This window comes from Loxodonta africana, chromosome 21, assembly GCF_030014295.1.
Source record: "Loxodonta africana isolate mLoxAfr1 chromosome 21, mLoxAfr1.hap2, whole genome shotgun sequence".
Classification (NCBI taxonomy): Eukaryota; Metazoa; Chordata; class Mammalia; order Proboscidea; family Elephantidae; genus Loxodonta; species Loxodonta africana.
The window spans coordinates 78129108-78150378 of NC_087362.1; the positions used below are offsets into that span (position 1 = coordinate 78129108).

General features: G+C 39.9%; 1 protein-coding gene across 1 annotated transcript; it reads left to right on the plus strand.

Moving 5' to 3' along the window:
- The first annotated feature begins 497 nt into the window (after positions 1–497).
- Positions 498–20648, plus strand: CNEP1R1 (CTD nuclear envelope phosphatase 1 regulatory subunit 1). The gene is made up of 6 exons (XM_010596140.3): positions 498–630; positions 1905–1976; positions 4942–5015; positions 9711–9820; positions 9943–9997; positions 14270–20648. Exons 1-6 carry the CDS (start codon positions 606–608, stop codon positions 14309–14311), a joined length of 378 nt encoding a protein of 125 aa, XP_010594442.1. The 5' UTR covers positions 498–605; the 3' UTR covers positions 14312–20648.
- The last annotated feature ends 623 nt before the right edge of the window (positions 20649–21271 follow it).

Genomic DNA, 21271 nt, shown 5'->3' on the forward strand with positions numbered 1-21271 from the left:
GTTTTTTTTTAAGTAATGAGTATTTGTTGTTTACCTCCTTTATGGTTTATGAAAGTTAAGTTACATGAGAAAGAGTAACCAAGGGAGAAATGGGAGAATTAAGAAATATTTAAGGGGTTGGGTAACTAGGAAAGAGATGGCCATAATTAAGGAAACCCATTACTTTGGGTCTAGTTAGCACATAGCCTGTTCTTATCTCGTTTCCCCTATTAGACTGTAAGTTGTTTGAGAACAGGAGCATCTCCTTGGTCTCTGTTCAATAAACACTAGAAGAGCGAATTGGGCTCAGACAGGCCGCAGTTCCTCCCCAGGGCAGGAGGCGGCGCCAGCGTTACGCCAGCCCCGGCGGAGCCATTCTTGGTCCCTCCAGCTGACCGTCGGACGCTGGGACCCGGGTCACTGCCGGAATTAGCCAATAGAAAACTGTCTTAGTTGGAGGGTTTGGCAGAAATGCCCAATGAGAGTAGCGGGTCTAGACAGGTGCGGTGCGCCAGGGAGGGCTAGAGCGGAGCGGTTGGGGGTGGGAGTTGGCGCTGTGAGCCGGCAGTGGTCGTGGAGCTGCGATGTGGACGGGGCCGAGACGGTGACCGGAGCTGCTGCCCGACATGAACTCGCTGGAGCAGGCGGAAGGTAGGGCGGGCCATCTGGCCGCTCGGTTTCGCCCCGGGTTGCCTCGCGGAAGGCGGTGAGGCAGCCGAGGGCTGGAGGTGTAGACTCCGCCCCGGGGAGCGGAGGCCGTGGATGATGGGCTGACGGAGCCCGGGGCTCGGGGGGCGCCTTGTGGGGTCACGGGGTGGCCGGAGCCAGCGCGGGGCCTCGGCGGCCGCTGTGGCGACGCGTGCGTTCCTCCGGCCCCTCCTAGCTTAGGCCGTGGGGCTCTGCTTCCGTTTACTGGGAGCACTTGCCTGTTGTGTGTTGTACGAACGTCCACTTTACCTCCCTTTTGTTTTGTTTGCCTTACGAGTTACATTTCTGATTCCTGATGTGGTTTCTGGAATCCTGCCGGGATGAGGAAGTCCTCCCCGGGCTCCTTTTGAAGTTTAAGGAATGTGGCTGTGGAAAGGGTACCCCACCCTGCGCGTTCCGAGGGGGCACCGTGGAGGCCCCAGTGTTTTAGAACAAGGCACGAGTAGCGCCACGAAGATCACCTGTAACCCATTCGGAGGAGAAGGGAGTGTCTTTTCGCACTCCTTCTAAGGAGATCTTAGCGGTGTCAACCAGCCTAGTAAGACCAGACAGCAAGCGGAACCATTAATTAAAAAAAAAAAAAAAAAAACCAAACCCAGTGCCGTCGAGTCGATTCCGACTCATAGCGATCTTATAGGACAGAGTAGAACTGCCCCATAGAGTTTCCAAGGAGCGCCTGGTGGATTCGAACTGCCGACCCTTTGGTTAGCAGCCATTTAGCACTTAATCACTACGGTACCAGGGTTTCCTTAATTAAATATAGGAGCTAGAAATAGGAAACGGATAATTGCAGTCGGATAGATCTCTAGGACTTGGTGTTAGGTAATTAATACGTTGTTATGTCTGATAGAAAGTTTTTGGTGCCAACAGAATTAAAGCTCAACCTGATTTTGATCCTTCTTTTTTTTTTTATTTGTATTTGCAACTCCCTGAAACCTAGCTTTTGGCACTGGCTGAGCCTGCTGTTGGCTTTCCATTTACCGTTTTAAAAAGCTTCTAAAAATGAACCGGCCGGCATCCTTATGCGTGAAATTAAAACTAAAGAAGCTTACTGTTTTTGTCAGGTGCCTAAGGCTGTGGTGGTAAATGAGGTGGACAGTGCATGATACGTGTAAGTTGGTTTGTAAGAACTGAAGAAATTCGAGTATCTGAAGTTTCATCGTAATACACTCACACCGATGAGTGGCTGATTAGAAAATTGAAATCTTTTTACCTAGATCTCAAGGCCTTTGAGAGAAGACTTACTGAATATATTCATTGTCTGCAACCTGCCACTGGACGTTGGAGAAGTAAGTTCCCTGAATGTTTTTTAAGTGAAAAGAAATGGACAGTTGATAGTTTACGCCTGCCTAGGAATGACTTGCTTTTTATGTAAAACTTGACTAACAAGTCCTTGCATTTAATGTGTCACTAAACCGTCAGATTTCCTTTTGTTTTGACAAGGTTTTTAACTTAGCATTCTACATTGTGCATTATAAGGAAATTTTTAAAAATTCATGACTAGTCATCCTAAAAGAATGATCTATTTTGTGTAATTGAAATTTTTTTCATTAAAATACATGATTTTTTATTAAATGAATATCACAACTTTGTTAAGTACGAACATAATAAAAATTTCAGTAGCCTGTTAAATGAATAATTTCTTTTATAAGGATCAGCACAGAGTTGGTTCCTATGAGGTGGAGGTTAAAGATACCCCAAATGTCCAACTTTTCCAAACTGCTGTACCACTCCATCATCTCCAACATCAACTACTTTACCTCCGCTTAGTACTCTCCCTGCTGTCTTCGGGTGCTGCAAGTCTCACAGAACTCAGGAACCATACTTACAGCTCAGTGGTTTATTAGGGAAGTAACAGGGTACAAACTCAGGGTCAGAAACAACTCAGAAGTAACAGAAAACCTCAGGACACACTTCCTTGATCAGGACACTTTCTTCTCACCCTCTACTACTGGCCCCTGCTGGGGGCTGTCTTGGGCAAGTGTTAAACCCTTAGCCACGTGAAACCCCATAGCAACGTCGTGCAGTTCTCCTGGTTCCTGCCGTTTCTTGCTGCTGTTGCTCTTGCTAATCCGCACTGCAGTCTCTCACTGCCTTCTGTGTTACTGTTCCCTTCCCTCTCTCTGCATTTCCCTTTAAGCCTATCGAGATGACAAAACTGACCAATCCCCTCATTAGGGTTCCATACACCTTATTTGCATGGTCCCACCTGCACCTTATTTACATTATCAGCAAGCTATCCAATCTCCTTGACAGGCCATAAGCACCTCATTTCCATAGCCCCACCCAGCCATTTGGTGGGAGCGACAAAAGGCATATTAAGTAATTCACTGCACCAAACCCGTTTAGCAATTTCACAGTTTACCAACATGCTATAGGGTCCCTGTGAGTCAGAATTGACCCACCAGTGGTGGGTTTGGGTTTTATTGAAGTTTTAAGAGAAATCATATTTTTAAATTATAGATATACTTGCAAACACTATGAATTGAAGAAGAAAAAATTACCATTAATTGATTTTTAACAGAGTGTAATTGTGCTGCTTTGGAGGCTGACCTGGGGGAAAAATTCACATTATTGCCGTTTATTCATAAATATCATGAGAATTCTATATGAAAGGTGTGCTGCAAAATGTGGTTAATGGAAGAATTAATTAATGCCTCATGGTAACATATATGAACTGCAGACACACATACAAGCGTTGATGTCAGCAAACAACCCTCCTGAGCAGCCTCCGTTGGGACCAGTCTGGATTGTTTAGATGTTTATTATTGAAATGTAATCCAAGAAGGAAATACAGCCATGAATACACTGAAGACACCGTTTATTTTGTGGAACCATAAGAGCGTGATTGAAGTTAGGGATATTTTCTCATGTCAAGATTTTTATGTAATTTTTATTAGATCTATTTGCATAGTTGTAATTACATACCGTGCGAATTATGATTGCTTAGAATTGACTAGGAATGGTTTTCTCCTGTTCTCTGGTTTACTTAGGGGCCTCCCCCAAACCTTTGCTTCCCCGTTACTTGAGAACCTTTTAAAATGTATATGATTTTATATACGTTTTTATCTTATAAAATGTAATATAATGAATGTATTTTAGTTTTTTTCTGAGTCATGGTTTCTGTGCTTACACGTAAATGATACCAGCTGGGGTAATGTACCAATCAAATAAAAGAAGGCTTTTTAAGAGGGCCCTTCTAAGTGGGTCATAATTTTTTGTTTTGCTTCAGCTTTTTTTTTTTTTGCTTCAGTTTTTAAAAATACCTGTGTAAAATAGTGTATTTTTACTGGTAATATAGAATTATAAGAAATTTAATTTGTTCTCAGCTTAGGACATTATTTTGAAATTTTGATTCTGTTATTAAATACCTGAAATGAGATTGTGTTTACATTTTTGAAAAATATAGCACCAGGAATAATTAAGATTTTACTGTTATTTTTCTTTGAAGCTTGATTTCTACATTTTTAAAATGTATGCATCCCAACTGAAAGACAAGTAACTGTCTCAATTCCCAGAATATTTGCTAGGTTTTAATATCTGTTTATTATTTTTTAGTAATGCTACATATTCCTAAGTTTTACTTACGATCTGTTTAGAATTTCTAAAATAAGCCCAGCTTCATGGGGAGAAAGAAACATTTCCTAAGTCTACCACTAGCAGTTTATGCTTTGAACTTCTTTAAGTACGTTAAAGAAAACCTGATAAGAATTGGTGTACTCCACCCGGATCCACACTTCCTAACGCCGCACTTTGTTTAATTCAGTAGCAGGCAGTTGTCCACAGGCAGGTCCTTTAGGCAGACTCCCAGTGCATTCAAAAAGGAGTTTTGTCTGGTTTGTTCATGTTAGAAAATGAAGGACTCTTTTGTTTGTTTTTGTTTTGATGGTGGTTGTTTTTTTATTTGGATTTATAAGATCAGCAAAATCAGCACAAAGCACGTTGAAAGCTATATAACATAGAATCTTAGGTTGAGGTTTTATCATCTTGGCTCTTGTTGGTTTCGGTTTCATTAATCTTCATAAATTCTGACCAAGAAATAAGAGGGACAGTATCATCTTCACTTAATTTTTGAGATTCACAATGTTTAAGCAAATTCTTCAGCGTCATATGGCAAGTCTCCAGTTCTTGAGTTCGATGCGTTTTCCGTGTAATGAAGTGCCACGTCCTTTGGTTGTCACCTGAGAGAAACTGGTGGTGGTGGTATCACACAGGTAGGGTTTGCCTACTAATTTCATGTTTATCTTTCACCAGTGCTTCTTATAGTGGTATCTGTCTGTACAGCTACTGGTGCCTGGAACTGGCTAATAGATCCCGAGACACAAAAGGTAGAAGTTTTGTTTTTAAATCTTTAATCGATTAAATGAGATAATAGATACAGGAATGTTTTATTCATTGTAAAAGTGTTATTCAAGTGTTTCTTATTACTACTAATGGTAATATTAATCATTATATTAAAAAATATGTCACATATTAATTTGCTTAAAGAAAACTTTGGCTGGCTATTATAAATTAAATATCTTTACAAGGAGCCCTGGTGGTGCTGTGCTGAAGAGCTCAGCTGCTCCACAGGAGAAGAGACCTGGTGATCTGCTCCTGTAAGGATTATAGCTTAGGGAGCCCTGTGGGGCTGTTCTGCCCTGCCTTGTAGGGTCACTGAGAGTCAGAATCAACTCAACAGCACACAACACCAACAGGGGAAAAGACCGAAGCACTATTCCACTTACATTACTCCTTATTCATTTCTGAACTTTTGTACATTTTTAAATACTTCATTGTGAACTTTTCTTTTTGTTCTGCTTGGCTAATTTAGTGTCATTGGTGCCAGCTTTTAAAAATTATAACATTTTTCAATTTGAGTCATCTCTGTTAATACCTTTCCACATTCCATGAAGTATTTTTGAGACAACTTTACAGGAAACACACATGATAAAATAGCAAAATGTAAATATAAGAAGTCAGGATTAGATGAAGTGCAGATTGGCTTAGGAAGTCAAAATCCAAAATCGAGAGGGGAAGCAAGTCGTGGATATGTAGGCCATGTAGTCTGGCAGAGCTACCAGAATTGAGTTATAAATTAGTCTCTAAGTTACCTGATCAATAAAGTCACAGTCAGTTCTATGGTAAAGCAAAGCTTTTATTAGCATTTACCTCTTTAAAAAAAATTTCTTGCCAGAAGTTTAGTATAGGAGATACTGAGAGATCTCCTAGTTGACTCTGTCCAAGAATATGACTACACCAAATGCAGTAACAGATTTTATAAGGTTATTTCCTTTTTTTTTGGTGGTGTCTTTTTTCCCTCTATTAAATTTTTTTTTTTAATTTTATTGTGCTTGAGGTGAAAGTGTACAGTGCAAATTAGTTTCTCATTCAAAAATGTATACCTAAGTTGTCTTGTGACATTGGTTGCAATCCCTGCCCCCCCTTCCCTTCACATCCCAGGGCTCCCTGTGTCTATTCGTCCAGTTTTCCTGTCCCTTCCCTGCCTTCTTGTCATTGCTTTTGGACAGGTGTTGCCCATTTGGTCTTGTATACTTGATTGAACTAAGAAACACATTTCTCACATGTATTATTGTTTGTTCTATGTTGTTGTTAGGTGCTGTGGAGCCTGTTCCAGCTCATAGCGACCCCATATACAACAGAACAAAACACTGCCTGATTCTATGCCATCCTCACAATTGTTGCTGTGTTTGAGCCCATTGTTGCAGCCATTGTGTCAGTCCATCTTGTTGAGGGTCTTCATCTTTTCTGCTTACCCTCTCTCTGATCTTTGGCTGAAAGGTGGACTTTGGGAGTGGCTTCAGTTCTGAGTTACCAGGATGTCTGGGGGCCGTAGTCTGGGGTGTTCCTCCTGTCTCTGTCTGACCAGTAAGTCTGGTCTTTCTGTGAATTTGAATTTTGTCTACATTTCTCTCTTGCTTTGCCCAGGACCCTCTTTTGTAATCCCTGTCAGAGTGGTCAGTGGTGATAGCTGGATACCATCTAGTTCTTCTAGGCACAGGCTGGTGGAGGCCGTGGTTCATGTGGTCCATTAGATAAGACTATTTCTTTTTTGTTTGTTTGTTTCTTTTGCATCTTTTTTTTTTTAATTAATTTTTATTAAGCTTCAAGTGAACATTTACCATTCCAATCAGTCTGTCACATGTAGGTTTACATACATCATACTCCCTTCTCCCACTTGCTCTCCCCCTATTGAGTCAGCCCTTTCAGTCTCTCGTTTCGTGCCAATTTTGCCATCTTCTCTCTCTCTATCTTCCCATCCCCCCTCCAGTCAAGAGTTGCCAACACACTCTCCAGTGTCCACCTGATTTAATTAGCTCACTCTTCATCAGCATCTCTCTCCCCGCCACTGACCAGTCCTTTTTATGAGAATTTGGGGTCTGTATCCCATTGGCCTCCTGCTCCCTCAGGAGTTGTCTGTTGTGCTCCCTGACAGGGCAGACATCGATTGTGGCCGGGCACCAACTAGTTCTTCTGGTCTCAGGATAATGTAGGTCTCTGGTTCATGTGGCCCTTTCTGTCTCTTGGGTTCTTAGTTGTCGTGTGACCTTGGTGTGCTTCCTTTGCCTTTGCTCCAGGTGGGTTGAGACCAATTGATGTATCTTAGATGGCCGCTTGTTGGCATTTAGGACCCCAGGCGCCACAATTCAAAGTGGGATGCAGAATGTTTTCATAATAGAATTATTTTGCCCATTGACTTAGAAGTCCCCTCAAACCAAGTTCCCCAGACCCCAGCCCCTGCTCCGCTGACAGATAAGACTATTTCTTGAAGCCTCTGTTGATGAAAGCTGATAGCATGTTTTTTATATTTCTGCTTCTTTCTACTAACTTGTGCCTTAGTTTCAACTGCAAACTTTTTGCTAGAAAACTAAGTGTCTCTAGTTTTTCAGTCAAGTTTTTTTCCCGTAGTGCAGCTTTCTTTAGGTACTAATGATGGTTTAATTTTTATAGATCTTAAAAGATCTCCTCCCTTTTCTTAAACTGTATTTAACTGTAACTTTATTTGTAACCTTTTAGGTTATACAGAAGAAAAACACTTAATAGTAAGGCTTTTTGTTTTCAGTCTCAACGACAGGTCATGTAGCCAGGAGTTTGTTTCACATGCAATCTCCCAGGTTTTATCCACTGAGGTGGAGGTGTTAAAGACAGGAGAGATTGATGATGGAACGTTATGCTAATGGAGGGATCTTCATGACAGACAGGAAACTCTCCTGTGTGTTCATTTGTAAAAATCTCATCCTAAGGCTGTGCTTGGTACTCATTTTAGAGGAGGAGTGGAAGGCTGGCAAGAAGATTGAAAAGGTCTATCTTGGGAAATGAGTCTCACTTCTAATTGGGAAAAATATAAGCTGATTTCAACTAGTTGAGATCTTAATAAAACACAGAATTAAATGTAATTTGAAAATGGACCAAAATTCTACAGTTAATATAATTTTCTAAATTAGATGAGAATAAAGCTATTAGCCTAAGGGTTGGCTCTTTATACTTCACTGTTTAATAACCTCAGCCCTGACAGAGATGTAGCTACCAGTTGTGTCTGTACAGGAGTTGCAAGCTCAAAAGCCAGTGGTTATCTGGGATGAACCAGGGAGAGAAGGAATGTGGCAAATTGGAAAGCACAGGAGGGCCTGAGCTACAGGGAACAACTGCTGTTTGGTTGTAGTTAATTGTTCCCATGGAGGAAAGAAGGCTGTTGCTGACTGATCTAATTAAAATTAAAACACTGTCTGTTAAATTGTGCAGGCCACAAAAACATAGCTGGCTAGTGGCAGTTGAACTGTTCTCAGGTTTTAAGAAGACATTCCTCTGGAATATTAGGATATTCTGGATCTCATCCTTCCAGGAGCTTCTCTCCTGATGTTTTCAGCCTCTCATTTCTTCATTTGACAAATTTATTTAAACAGTACCATGCCAGGCCATATTCCTGGTGCCTTTCATAGATTTAACTATCTTGGAATGTATACACGTCTCTTCGTGTGGGGATGGGAATACATTTAGGTTGATTCTCTTGCTCCCATCTAACTAGGCCATTCATTTCTGTTTTGAGACTCTAAATACTTACCTTCTTGCTTCTTTGATAAACACTGTTATTCTCCAGTAGTCTGGGTTTGGTGCTTATTCCTGTTACAATCCTGGACCCTGGGCCCTGTCTCTACACATTCTTTTAATCGTTTATTGTCATGTTTTCTATTGTCATCTGATTACACCCAAATCTAAAATTAGCCCTTTCTTTTGAACTTTAATTTCCGATGGATAGCTACTGATTTTTTTTAAACTGCTTAAGTGCCCCCATTCCTGTGACCATCTAAATCTTAGTAGCTCCAAAGTCAAACTGATTGTTTCACTTCTGCAAAGAGGAAGGGTGATGCTGGAGCTGAGTCTTACAGAGATATGGTGGAGTTAGCCAGGTGGTAACATATATATGGAAACGTGGCAGGTGATGATTAGATTAGGACCAGGTTATGATAGCAGAGTTTGCTTAAATCCCTTAAGGAAAAAATAACAAATAAAATAACTCTATTACATTTTAACTATAGTACATTTAACTTGTGCTTTCATGGAGATCAGAGGCCTCATCTTCATTCATCCAGCAGTATATGTTGAAAACCTGTATTTGCCAAGTGTTGGGACGGCAGCAGTAAACAAAACAGTGTCCTTGCTCTTGTGGAGCTTATACAGTCTTGCACTTCTTCTATTGCTTCACACTGATTTAAGTGCATTTACTGAACCCTACATGTTTTTGGTAGGGTTGTTTTTTTAATATAGGAATGGGTTTATAATGGTTTGAGTACTTGCAGTCAATGGAGGGAACAGTGCCAGATTTCTTCGCTATAGAGAAGATAGAAAACATACATTATTTTTATTTTTCAGTGTAGTAATACAGAGAACTGGGATTGTTAGAAATCTTCAGATCCTCATAATTTAGATGATAAGAAGATTATGTTTCTATGTGACTGAGAGGTAGGAATCAGTAGTGTTCTAAGATGTCTAACAGTATGGTGTTTGGAACTCTTCTTTTGCAGGTGTCTTTCTTCACCTCACTGTGGAATCATCCATTCTTCACCATTAGCTGTATCACTCTCATAGGCTTGTTCTTTGCTGGAATACACAAGAGAGTGGTTGCACCATCAATGTATCCTTTACACTGACTGAGTTATTCTCTGAACCAAAATAATACACCTCCTAGATGATAGAGGTGATTGTTAAAAACTTACTCTTGAAATGATAAATTTTCCTTTGACCACTTCTGTTCAGTATAGCTGCTCGATGCCGAACTGTATTAGCAGAGTATAATATGTCTTGTGACGATGTAAGTACTCTTTTTCATTTGAAAATTATATATATGAGAGGACTGAAATGTTTAGCTTTAGAAAAACATTGTCTCTGTGGAATTAATAATGGGAATATACCTTATACCATTGATTCTAGACACATTTTTTTACATTTTATCATCTCTGAAATTGAGATGCATTTAATAGTCAATGGTACTTACAAATACATTTGACAGTTTTAATTTTTCTTAATGATTTATAAAATAATTATGCATCTTATAATTGAGGCTTAGAGTCAGTGAAATACAGTGGTTATTATTGGCCAAAAACGGTTCTGTGGATGTTGGTCTTGTGAACTACTTTTATTTATGTAATGGTATTCTGTATATAGGATCTGAAAATAGATTAATTTAGCAACTACAGATAAATATATATGACGTCTGTGTTTTAAAAAATAGGTTATGTACCAATGTATTATGAATGGGGTGTGTCACAATTTTGGTTGGTAGCTTCTATTTTGGTTTTCTTTATTTATAAAAATGTTTTTACCTTCAATTAAAGAACAATTAAACAAGTAATAACTATTAATTATAGAAAATTAGAATAAACAGCAAAAAGAAAAGGGTTAGGGCAAGAAGACAACTGGATCAACGCAAGAAGATAGAGACCAGACACGTAGATTTTTTTTTTAATTTGTAGAGGTTTTTTTAAGAGCAGTATTTCAAGTCACTAAGGAAGGAACCAGGCTATTTAGTACTGTTAAGACAATTGGCTCTTCATTTGGAAAAAATCAATTTAGATATCTACCTCACATCAGTAAGAAAACTAAATTCTACATAATCAAATATGTTTTTTAAAAATACACATCCCTTTATAAAACTGCTAGAAGGAAATATAGACAAATATAACCCTGGGATAGAAAAAACTTTCTGAAGACACAAAACAAAGGCCATATGGAATAAGGATACATTTTTACTGCACCAAAGTTTAAGACTTTTGTACAGTAAAAGGCAAGATATTAGGCAATGATTAGAAGAAAGTATTTGCAAGGTATATAATAGGGGTAGTATCCAGAAGAATTAAAGATGTATTAAAAATCAATAAGAAGAAATGAACATATTAGTCATCAGGGAAATGAAATTCAAAACCACAATGAGATACCACCTCCCACCCATTACAATGGCTAGGTCAGAAAATGAGGCAATAACAGGTGTTGTCAAGAATATAGAGAGATCAGAACTCTCCTAAATTGCTGATGGGGATGTAAAATGGTACGGCCACTTTGGAAAATACTCTGGCATTTCCTCAAATTATTAGAGTTACCGTATGACCCAGTAATTCCACTCCTAGGTATATATACACTGAAGAGCAATGAAAATATATGTCCACACAAAAACTTGTATGTGAATGTTGAACGAGTGGGTAAACAAAACGTGGTATATTCAGAATATTATATGGCCATAAAAAGGAATGAATATATTAAAAATCATTGAATTATACATTTTAAATAAGTGAATTGTGTGGTAAATGAATTATCTCTCACTAAAACTTAAAAAACCAGTAAGAAAACAGTACATTAAAAATTGGGAAAAGGATACAGCCACATCACAGAAGAGTAAATACCTGTGGCCAGTAAACATATGTAAAGACCTTAAAGCAATGAGTTTCCATTTTGTTTTACCTGCTTGGCAAAAATAAAATATTTTATAACTCCAATATTGTGAAATGGATACACCCATATACTAGTTGGGAATATAAATTGATAGTCATTTTCAAGGGCAGTTTTTCATCATTCTTTGAAAAGGTAAAGTGTACATGACCCAACCATTTTACTCTTCGTTATCTTCCTCAGGGAGAGCAATCATGCACACATGGAGACCAGTACAGGGCTGCTCATTGCAACATGATTTGCAGTAGTGAAAAAATGGAAACACTCATTATGTTTCTCCATAGGGAGTGGTAAAATAGGCTGTGGTATAGTTATACCATAGAAAACCAGTAAACCTGCAAATGTGGGCATGGAAAGACCTCCATGGCTCAATGTTAGGTATAGAAAGCAAGTTACCAAACAATATGCTCAGTTTGGTACCATTTTCTAAGAAACTATGTAATTATGAAAATTTACAAACATAAAGTAGAGGAGTATAATGGAGTCCTGTGTACCCACTGGCCAGTGTCAACAGTCACCAACTCATGTCCATTCTTATTTCATCTGTATCCTTGCCTGCCTTCCCTTCCACTGGAATTAAAAAAAAAAAAAAAAACCCCACTGCCGTCGAATATTTTGAAGCAAATCCCAAGTGATACGTTTCACTTGAAAATATTTCATATTATTTATGCAAATATAAATCCATAGAAAATGATGTAGAAGAATTCATGCTAAAGCTGGTTGCTTCTGGAGAGTGGACTAGAATTTGAGGTAGATGGAACGTGTGACTTCAGCTTATCGGAATTATTTGAATTTTGAAGTTTCATTAATATCTTACTCATGTAATAAAAAGTACAATTTAAAATAGGTTAAAACCGTGAATAAACAAACAGCGGTATATTCGTACAGTGGAATACTACTCAGCAATATAAAAAGGCACAAACTACTGAAACTAGTGATGCGGATGAACCTAAGAAACATTGAGTGAAAGAAGCCAGATGCGAAAAACCACACAATGTGTGGTTCCATTTATTTAAAGATCAAAAACAAGCAAATTTAGTCTATGGTAAGAGAATTAAGAAAAGTAGTTATGTCCATGTGAAAGGGGGGACAGGTAACATGGACTGGAAAGGGGCATGAAGGAACTTTCTGATTGGTGGAGATGTCCTGTTGTCCAAACTCTAAACTGGAAGATTTGAGCATTTGACTATATATAAGTTAGACCTCAGTAACACAGTGGAGAAATTAGTATTAGAGATCTGTCCAAAAAAAAAATACTGTTCAATGCACCTTGATTCATTCAGTCAATAAATATTGAGTGATTCAGTCAATAAATATTGAGTGATTAAAAAAAAATGACCAAAGTTAAGTAAAAGAACCGAGAGGTGATCAAAATACTGGAAACACTTGACTAAGGATGAAAATAATTAAAACTACCTAAAATCTCACCAAGCAAATATAATCACATTTTATATCTCATTGTATATTGTCATTGACATTTTATAAAAGCAGGATGTTACAGGTTTTTGAAACCTGCGTCTCCTACTCAACAATAGAACTTAATAATAGTTGCCATTTATTGAGCTTTAAACATGTGCCAAGGAGCCTTTCTGGTGAATACAGTTAGGCTTACTTAGCTGCTAAATGAAAGGTTGTGGTTGGAGCCTACCTAGCAGTTCCGTGGGAGAAAGACCTGGCGATCTGCTTTTGTAATGATTACAGCTGAGAAAACCCTATGGGGCAGTTCTCTGTCACATGGAGTCACTGTGAGTTGAAGGCACCCAACAACAGGAAGTATGTGTCAGTCCCTGGGCTTATCCCTTTCTTTGCCTGCATTATCTCAGTTAAGGTCTTCCATTTTATTTAATTATATATTGTTTTATGGATGTACCATAATTTAATCCTTTATTGGACATACAGTTTCCATGTTTTCCATCTTACATGTTTATTGTCTGTCTTTGCCACTAGAACTTAAGCTCCATAAGGGCAGGGACTTTGTCTTATTTATTACTAGATCTCTAGCACTTAGCACAGCACTTGACATAGGAAACACTCAGTGAATGTTGAACGAATGAACTAAAAACACGTGCATGTACATCTTTACTCTTACATTTGGTTTTCTTCAGATAGATACCTAGGAGTGAAATTGTTGGATTATGTGGTATATACCTTTTTTTTTTTTTTTAATGTAAATATGGCTCAGCTGGCCCTCCAGAAGACTTGTACCAGTTTAAACTGAATACCAGCAGTGTACAAATATCCATTGCTCCAACTGTTGGTTTACTTTTTAACTTGAGGAAATTAAACTTTTGTATGTTAGAAAAGGAGAAATATTTTGCTCAAGTATGTAGTTCTAATTATGTTTTATAAACTTCCTTCGGTAAGGAGCATGAATTAATACAAGTTGGCATTTTATTTTATGAAGTAGATCGACTGACTGATTTCGAGGTAGACAGTAGGCAAGAAAGTCATCAGATAAAGATGTGTTTGTTTTAAAGTAATAAAAGTTTCAGAAGAAAGTGCCACAAAAAGAACTTTGAAAACCTAGGTGTTGATTGCTTAATCCTGACTAAATGGAAGTGTTGTGATGCCTGCAAGTGCCCTGTAAGGCAGATAGATAAGTGGTGGAGTTTTTCATAGAACTGTGTATTTATTTTTACAGACAGGAAAGCTGATTTTGAAACCTAGGCCTCATGTTCAGTGACAGTCTACACTCATAGGACTTGAAACAGCCTTGCTTCAAAGACAGCAAAGTGCCATACAGGATCCTTCTACAGCTGGATAGGTCAAGGGCAACAGCTGACAAGAAGCGTGCAATATTTACCCAGACTACCTGGACAACAGCGTTGTTGTTGCTTTGGGACCTTGGATTACCTGTGTTTCAGTATTACTGTCACTTTAGTACTTCACGTTCTGCAGAGACTTTGGCAAATGAAGTATGTATGTATGTTACTAAGTTAAACTTAGAAACAGAACCTCCTTTAGTTTTTATAATGTATTTTTGCAAACTACTGTAAATAGCAAATCAACGCCAGTTTTAAACAAAGAGGAAAACGTTGCGTGGACTTTGTTTTCCTGCACCAGTATTTCAGGAACATCTGCTTGCCATTCCACAGCTCTTTAAAACCAGCTGTTATGTCTAGCTGTGCCCTGCATTCCTGTAACCATACTGCAGGAAAAGCATCAGACTGAGTTTAGACTCAGGAAAATTCCATTATGTTTTAAGAGATTATACATGTTTTAAGAACCAGTTTTTGTTAAGCCAGATACTGAATTCCAGCCACTATTGTGGTTATATTTTTCAGTTCATTGTTTTCATTTACTGCTAAGTATACTTTTTATTTTTTACGTAATTTTAAGAGTGCTCGAAAGGTTTCTGAATATGTAAATTCAGTTATAAATTATGTATTGTCTGGGAATTTGACAGTCAGATTGTTACAGATAATTGGATTTTATGCTGTGGTAGGCGTGCTAGTACCGCATAGGTGTGATTGATCATCCTCCTCCATCACAAGGATAACGTGGGAGCAGTGCCACAACCTGGAGCTGACAGTCCTCACTGTCCCCAGAGTCTTCATGACATACTGTGTATGTATAATAACCACATGTACTATAAGAGCCCTTAAGATCAAACTGTTGGGATTGCTGTAAATATTTTAAAGTACTGGAGGTGCCTTTTTACTTGTTTATGAGCAGATTTTGAAAAGTTTAAATTATTTCATGAGCAATCTTGTAAATTTCCATTTAACATAAAGCTGAAAATTCAATAACAGGACAAAAACTTTTTAACAAGACTGCCATTTAACTTAAAACGTGACCATCTTAGCTTTCACATGTGTAATATTCTTCAACTGCAGCAATAAAACCCTCTGCTCCTAAGAAGTCTTTAAGAGGGGATTATATATATTCAGCATTGTTTTATTTTCTGTCAATTTTGTAGGTAAATATGTGCATAAAAATAAAATACTTTATATATAAATTGTGATTGTACTTTTTGTTTGGTTTATTATAAATCTGTAACTCTGGGGGAAAAAAAAAGATTGTGTGTGTCAGATATAGGCTAGTTCTAAATGAGATATTTTACTTTAACTCTGTCCAGTAGAGCAGATTTTAAATAGCAATTGGCAGTACCCAGTTTTAGATTGTGATTATTTTTATTGTCTTATTCATCATTGTCTAACAGCACTTGGCTCTTAATCAGGAAATACAGGTTTTATTTTTCATATCATATGGCCTTAGCCCTTTACCTTGGATTCCAGTTTTCCTCCAAGAGTGTATATAAAGCTGAAAAGTGATTTCATAGGTCAGTTATCGTTAATCCTTTTTGGAGTCCCAAGTTACTTTGAATATTTGATGAAAACCTTGGATCTTCTCCCCTAGAAAAATATACCTGTGTACATACATACACTTTGTATGTACCTGGAGATAATTTCAGGGATTTCCTGAAGCCAGACTACCTGGACCATTGGCTCCAAGAAGGAAACCTCATTAAAGGTCTGGAGGCTTTTCCTACTTTTACTTCTAGCAGAACAACTATTTTCCAGGTTAGCCCCTCAGCCACCGCAGCACTGTTAGGAAGTTATTAAGTCCAGCCCTCTAATTTTACAAGTAAAAAAAACAGTCTCAGATTTGCAAAGTAATTTTACTGAAGGTCCCCACAACTTGTCAATAACAGAGCTGTACCAGAAACCAACACTGTAAGGATGCTGTGTGTCTGTCTGTATTGAATTTAAAAGTCACTATATGGTTAAAAGTGTAGACTCTTGCATGAGACTGTCTAGATTTGAACCTCAGATATGTTACTTGTAACTTTACACAGTTATGTAAAATTAGTTTTCTCATTTACAAAATGGGTAAAATGGCAGTCTCCTAGGTTTATAACAAAGATTAAAAGTGTTAATTCATGTAAAGCATTCGAACAGTGCCTGATCACATAGTCAATGTTAAGTAATTTTGTTAAACAAAATCAAAGAAAAGTAACAATGAAAAGATTTGATTGTTACGACTTTACCCAAAATCAGCATCTTATTCAAGGTAACTGTGAGGAAAATCTGTGTATCTTTTGAACGAAGCAGACTCCTGAATACAGTTTAAATGCAAAGAGAAGAATATTTTGCTTCTGATGATCAAGAGACCTAAAATGGCTGTAGGTGTTTTCCTTCTCTTAATTTCACGAAAAACTTAAAGCTGATAGTGATGCTTTCAAGGGGCTCCTTTCTCTTACAGAACTAACTTCTTGATTGGTATTTTGTGGAGACCTGGTGTCTAGAGTAGCAAAACTAGTGAAGCGTATATGTTTATATATGCAGAGATTTATCTCAAGGAAATAGCTCGCTCAGTTATAGAGGCTGGCAAGTCGCAAGTCCGTGGGTAAGGTGTCAGGCTGGAGGCTTCTGACTTACATAGCTGCAGAGGCTGATGAACCCAAGATCGGCAGGTCAGACAGGCCACTGGCTCACAGGCGGCGAGAACAGAGGAATGCAAGATCAACAAGTAAGACGGCAGGCTGCTGGCTCACAGGCTGTGGAGGCCGACAAATCCCAAGACCAGCAGCCAGTATGGAAGGCCATTGGCTCAAGTCCCAAGAACCAAAGGTCAGATGATGATGATCTCGGTGTAAGATACAGAGCAAGCAAGCAAGCTTTGCCAAAACATCCGTATATATGGATGCAGGCCACACTCCCCAGGCAACTCCCCTTACACAGATTAGCTGATCGCATCACATCATGGACGATGACTACATCATTACATAATTGCCAAACTGTATCATTATGTAACTGCCAAACCACTGAGAATCATGGCTCAGCCAAGTTGGCACACAACATTAACCATCACAGTCCACCCCTTGCCAGCTTGGCACCTGTAACGGTGCCTTAAATGATACACAATAAAGACAGTCACAAAGTCATTCCTGAGCCTTACATGATACAACTAATGTGTACAACTGAAAATGGCACTAGCCCCATCTACATCTTTTATAAGTGAAGCAACCAAAAATATTTGATGCACATGAACAAAGAAAAAATACTCAATTACAATCCTCATTTCTACAAAATGTCACAAGGTCATAACTGGTATTCAAAACTACCTTCTTCCACCACCCATTCCATATTCCCTTTACCCTCAGTAAGCACCATAGCTGGTCGTAGTTCTTTGCCTGGTGGGTTGACCCAAACCTTCATTCCAGAAGGGTCTGGGTCAATTGTAGTCATGTCAGAATTGGGTTGCTGTAGTTTTCCACTGACTTTAATAATCACAGGGCATGGAAGTGCTAAGAGATGCCCTAAGGGTTGTCCTGTATTCCAGACGTACTCTTCTTCACCTCCATTATGCAATATCAAACTGATTTCCTCTTGGTAATCAGGATAAATCACACCAGCCAATACAGTACCTCCCTTTGCCTGTTGATCAAGAAGCACGAGAAGCCCGAAGTGGCTGGGTAGCATTCTTCCAGTTCAGTGGAATCAGTAATGTGTCTCCAGATGGGAGCATTCCTCCCTTTGGAACTAAGACCTCAAGACCTGCAGAGCATAGGGTCGTGGGGGCAGGAAGCAAAAATTTTATGAGTGGGTCACTAGGAGTAATAGTGAGTGATGTAACTCCCATTTGTACCCCTTGATTCCTGGAACCATGTATCCTAGCTATGGGAAAAACAGCACCATATGTTGGACACTGGCTTAGAGCATATACAGCCTCCTGGGTAACATGCCCAATCTTACAAGGTATTGCCACCTAGCTGGCACTATAATTGTGTCTTTAGTGGGGGGCCATTCCATCATTCTAACAAGCCAGGCCTTCAGGATAACGGGGGACATGGTAAGACCAGTGAATTCCACAAGCATGGGCCCATTTCTACACTTGATTTGCTGTGAAATGAGTCCCTTGATGTGAGGCAATGCTGTATCAAAATAAAAAACCCACTGCCTCACAGCAACCCTACAGGACAGAGTAGAACTGCCCCATAGAGTTTCCAAGGCACGCCTGGCAGATTCGAGCTGCCGACCTCTTGGTTAGCGGCCATTACACTTAACCACTGCACCGCGGGGGTTTCCAATGCCGTATGGGACACCATAATGGTGGGTAGGTCATTCTGTGAGTCCACAGATGGTAGTTTTGGCAGAAGCATTGCATGTAGGGAGGGCAAATCCATATCCAGAGTGTCTATCCCAGTAAGAACAAAACACTGCCCTTTCCATAATGGAAGCAGTCCAATGTAATCAATCTGTCACAGGGTTGCTGGCTGATCACTTCGAGGAATGGTGCCATGTTGAAGGCTCCATGCTGGTCTCTTCTCCTGGCCGATTGTAGCCAAGTCAGCCTTGGTGAATGGAAGTCCATGTTGCTACGCCCATGCATAACCTCCTCCATGGCCACTTTGTTCAGGAGTCCATTGAGCAATGATGAGACGGGCTGGGAAAAGAGGATGAGTGGTTTCCACAGATGTCATTTCTATCCACTTGATTGTTAAAATCCTCTGCCGAGGACACCCTTTGGTGAGAATTCACAGGAGACACAAATATGTTCACTTGGCCCATTCAGAGCGGTCTATCCATATACCTCTTCCCCATACCTCCTTGCCACCAAATTTCCAATCACGTTCCTTCCAAGTACCTGACCATCCAGCCAAACCATTGGCCACAGCCCATGAATCAATACACAATCGCACATCTGGCCATTTCTCCTTCCAAGCAAAGTGAACAACCAGGTGCACTGCTCAAAGTTCTGCCCATTGAGAGGATTTCCCTTCACCACTGGCCTTCAGGGAGGTCCCAGACAGGGGTTGTAGTGCTGCCGCTGTCCACTTCTGAGTGGTGCCTGCATATCGCGTAGAACCATCTGTAAACCAGGCATGAGTTTTCTCTTCTTTAGTCAACTGACCATGAGGAACTCCCAGTGAGGCCATAGGTGCAAACTGGGAGAGAGCAAAAAATGTGACAGGAGTGGAGACTGTGAGCATTTGGGCCACTTCCTCATGCAAAGTACTTGTGCTTTCAGGCCCCACTGAGGCCTGATCTCATATATACCACTCCCGTTTAAGGATGGAGTACTGCTGTGCACATCTGACTTTATGGCTCTGTGGGTCAGACAACACCCAGTTCATGATGGCACCTCAGGCCACATGGTGACTTGGTAGCCCATGGTTAAGCATTCAGTGTCTACTAATACCCAGGAACAAGCCGAAAGCTATTTCTCAAAAGGAGAGTAGTTATCTGCAGAGGACGTAAAGGCAATGCTCCAAAATCCTAAGGGTCTGCACTGTGCTTCACCGATAGGGGCCTGCCAAAGACTCCAAACAGCATTTGCATCTGCCACTGCCACTTCAAGCACCACTGGGTCAGCCAGATCATAGGGCCCAAGTGGCAGAGCAGCTTGCATGCTAGCCTGAACCTGTTGCAGAGCCTTCTCTTGTTCTGGGCCTAATTCAAAACTAGCAGCTTTTTGCATCACTTGACAAATAGGCTGGGGTAGCACACCCAAATGAGGGATAGTGCCTCCTTTTTTAGTTGCGGGAGGGGCCAGATGTACAACTTATGCTTCACTTAAGAAGGAGTATCTCAACATGCCCCACATCACTGAATTCCTAGAAATTTCACTGAGGTGGAAGGCACCTGAATTTTTGTGGGATTAATTTCCCACCCTCTAGTACTCAAATGTTTTACCAGTAAGACCAGATTCATTGATACTTCTTCCTTACTAGGACCAATAAGCATAGAGTCATCAAGGTAACGGGCCAGTGTGATGTCTTGTGGAAGGGAAAGGCAATCAAGGTCCCTGCGGACTAAATTATGACATGGACTGGAGAATTGATATACCCTTGAGGTAGGACAGTGCAGATGTGTTGCTGGCCTTACCAGCTGAAGGCAAACTGTAGTGTTCCTTTGAAACCAGAATCGAGAAAAAGGAATTGTCCGTATCTATAGCTGCATACCAGATAAGAGAAGCTGTATTAATTTGCTCAAGCAATGAAATCTCATCTGGAACAGCAGATGCAGGCACCACCTGGTTAAGTTTATGATAATCTACTGTCATTCTCCAAGATGCATCTGTTTTTTGCACAGGCAAAACAGGCGAGTTGAATGGGGATGTGGTGGGAATCACAACCCTGCATCCTTTAAGTTCTTCATGGTGGCAGTCATCTCTGCAGTCCCTCCATGAAAACAACATTGCTTTTGGTTTATTATTTTCCTAGATAGGAACAGCTCTAATGGCTTCCCCTTGGCTTTTCCTACAATAATAGCCCTTACTCCACTTGTCAAGGATCCAATGTGGGGGTTCTGCCAGTTGCTGAGTATATCTATCCCAATTATACATTCTAGAACTGGGGAAATCACCACTAACCTGACCTCCACATGCCCCCATGCTGACTTGTGGGCCACAGTGATGTTCTGGTTCTCCCAGAACTAATGTCAGCTCAGACCAGTATCCAGTAATCTCCTCAAAATCTTATTTCCTTTTCCCCAATGAACAGTCACTCTTGTAAAAGGTCACAGATCCCTTAGGGGAAGGCCGGGAGAAAGATTAACAGGATGAATTTTCGGCAGTGTAGTGGGGTCCTTCCTCAAGGGGACCTGGCCTCCCCTTTTCTGAAAGGATTGTGGGTCTGTAAACTGGCTCGAGTCTGGTCAAGAAGGGCTGTTATGGATTGAATTGTGTCCCCCCAAAA

What these genes read in the sequence shown, in the direction of transcription:
- CNEP1R1 (XM_010596140.3), top strand. Translation starts at nt 606, where the DNA reads ATGAACTCGCTGGAGCAGGCGGAAG. An exon ending in CTCGCTGGAGCAGGCGGAAG is followed by an intron (nt 631 to 1,904) that starts GTAGGGCGGGCC and finishes CTTTTTACCTAG; the next exon opens with ATCTCAAGGCCTTTGAGAGA. An exon ending in TAGATCCCGAGACACAAAAG is followed by an intron (nt 5,016 to 9,710) that starts GTAGAAGTTTTG and finishes CTTCTTTTGCAG; the next exon opens with GTGTCTTTCTTCACCTCACT.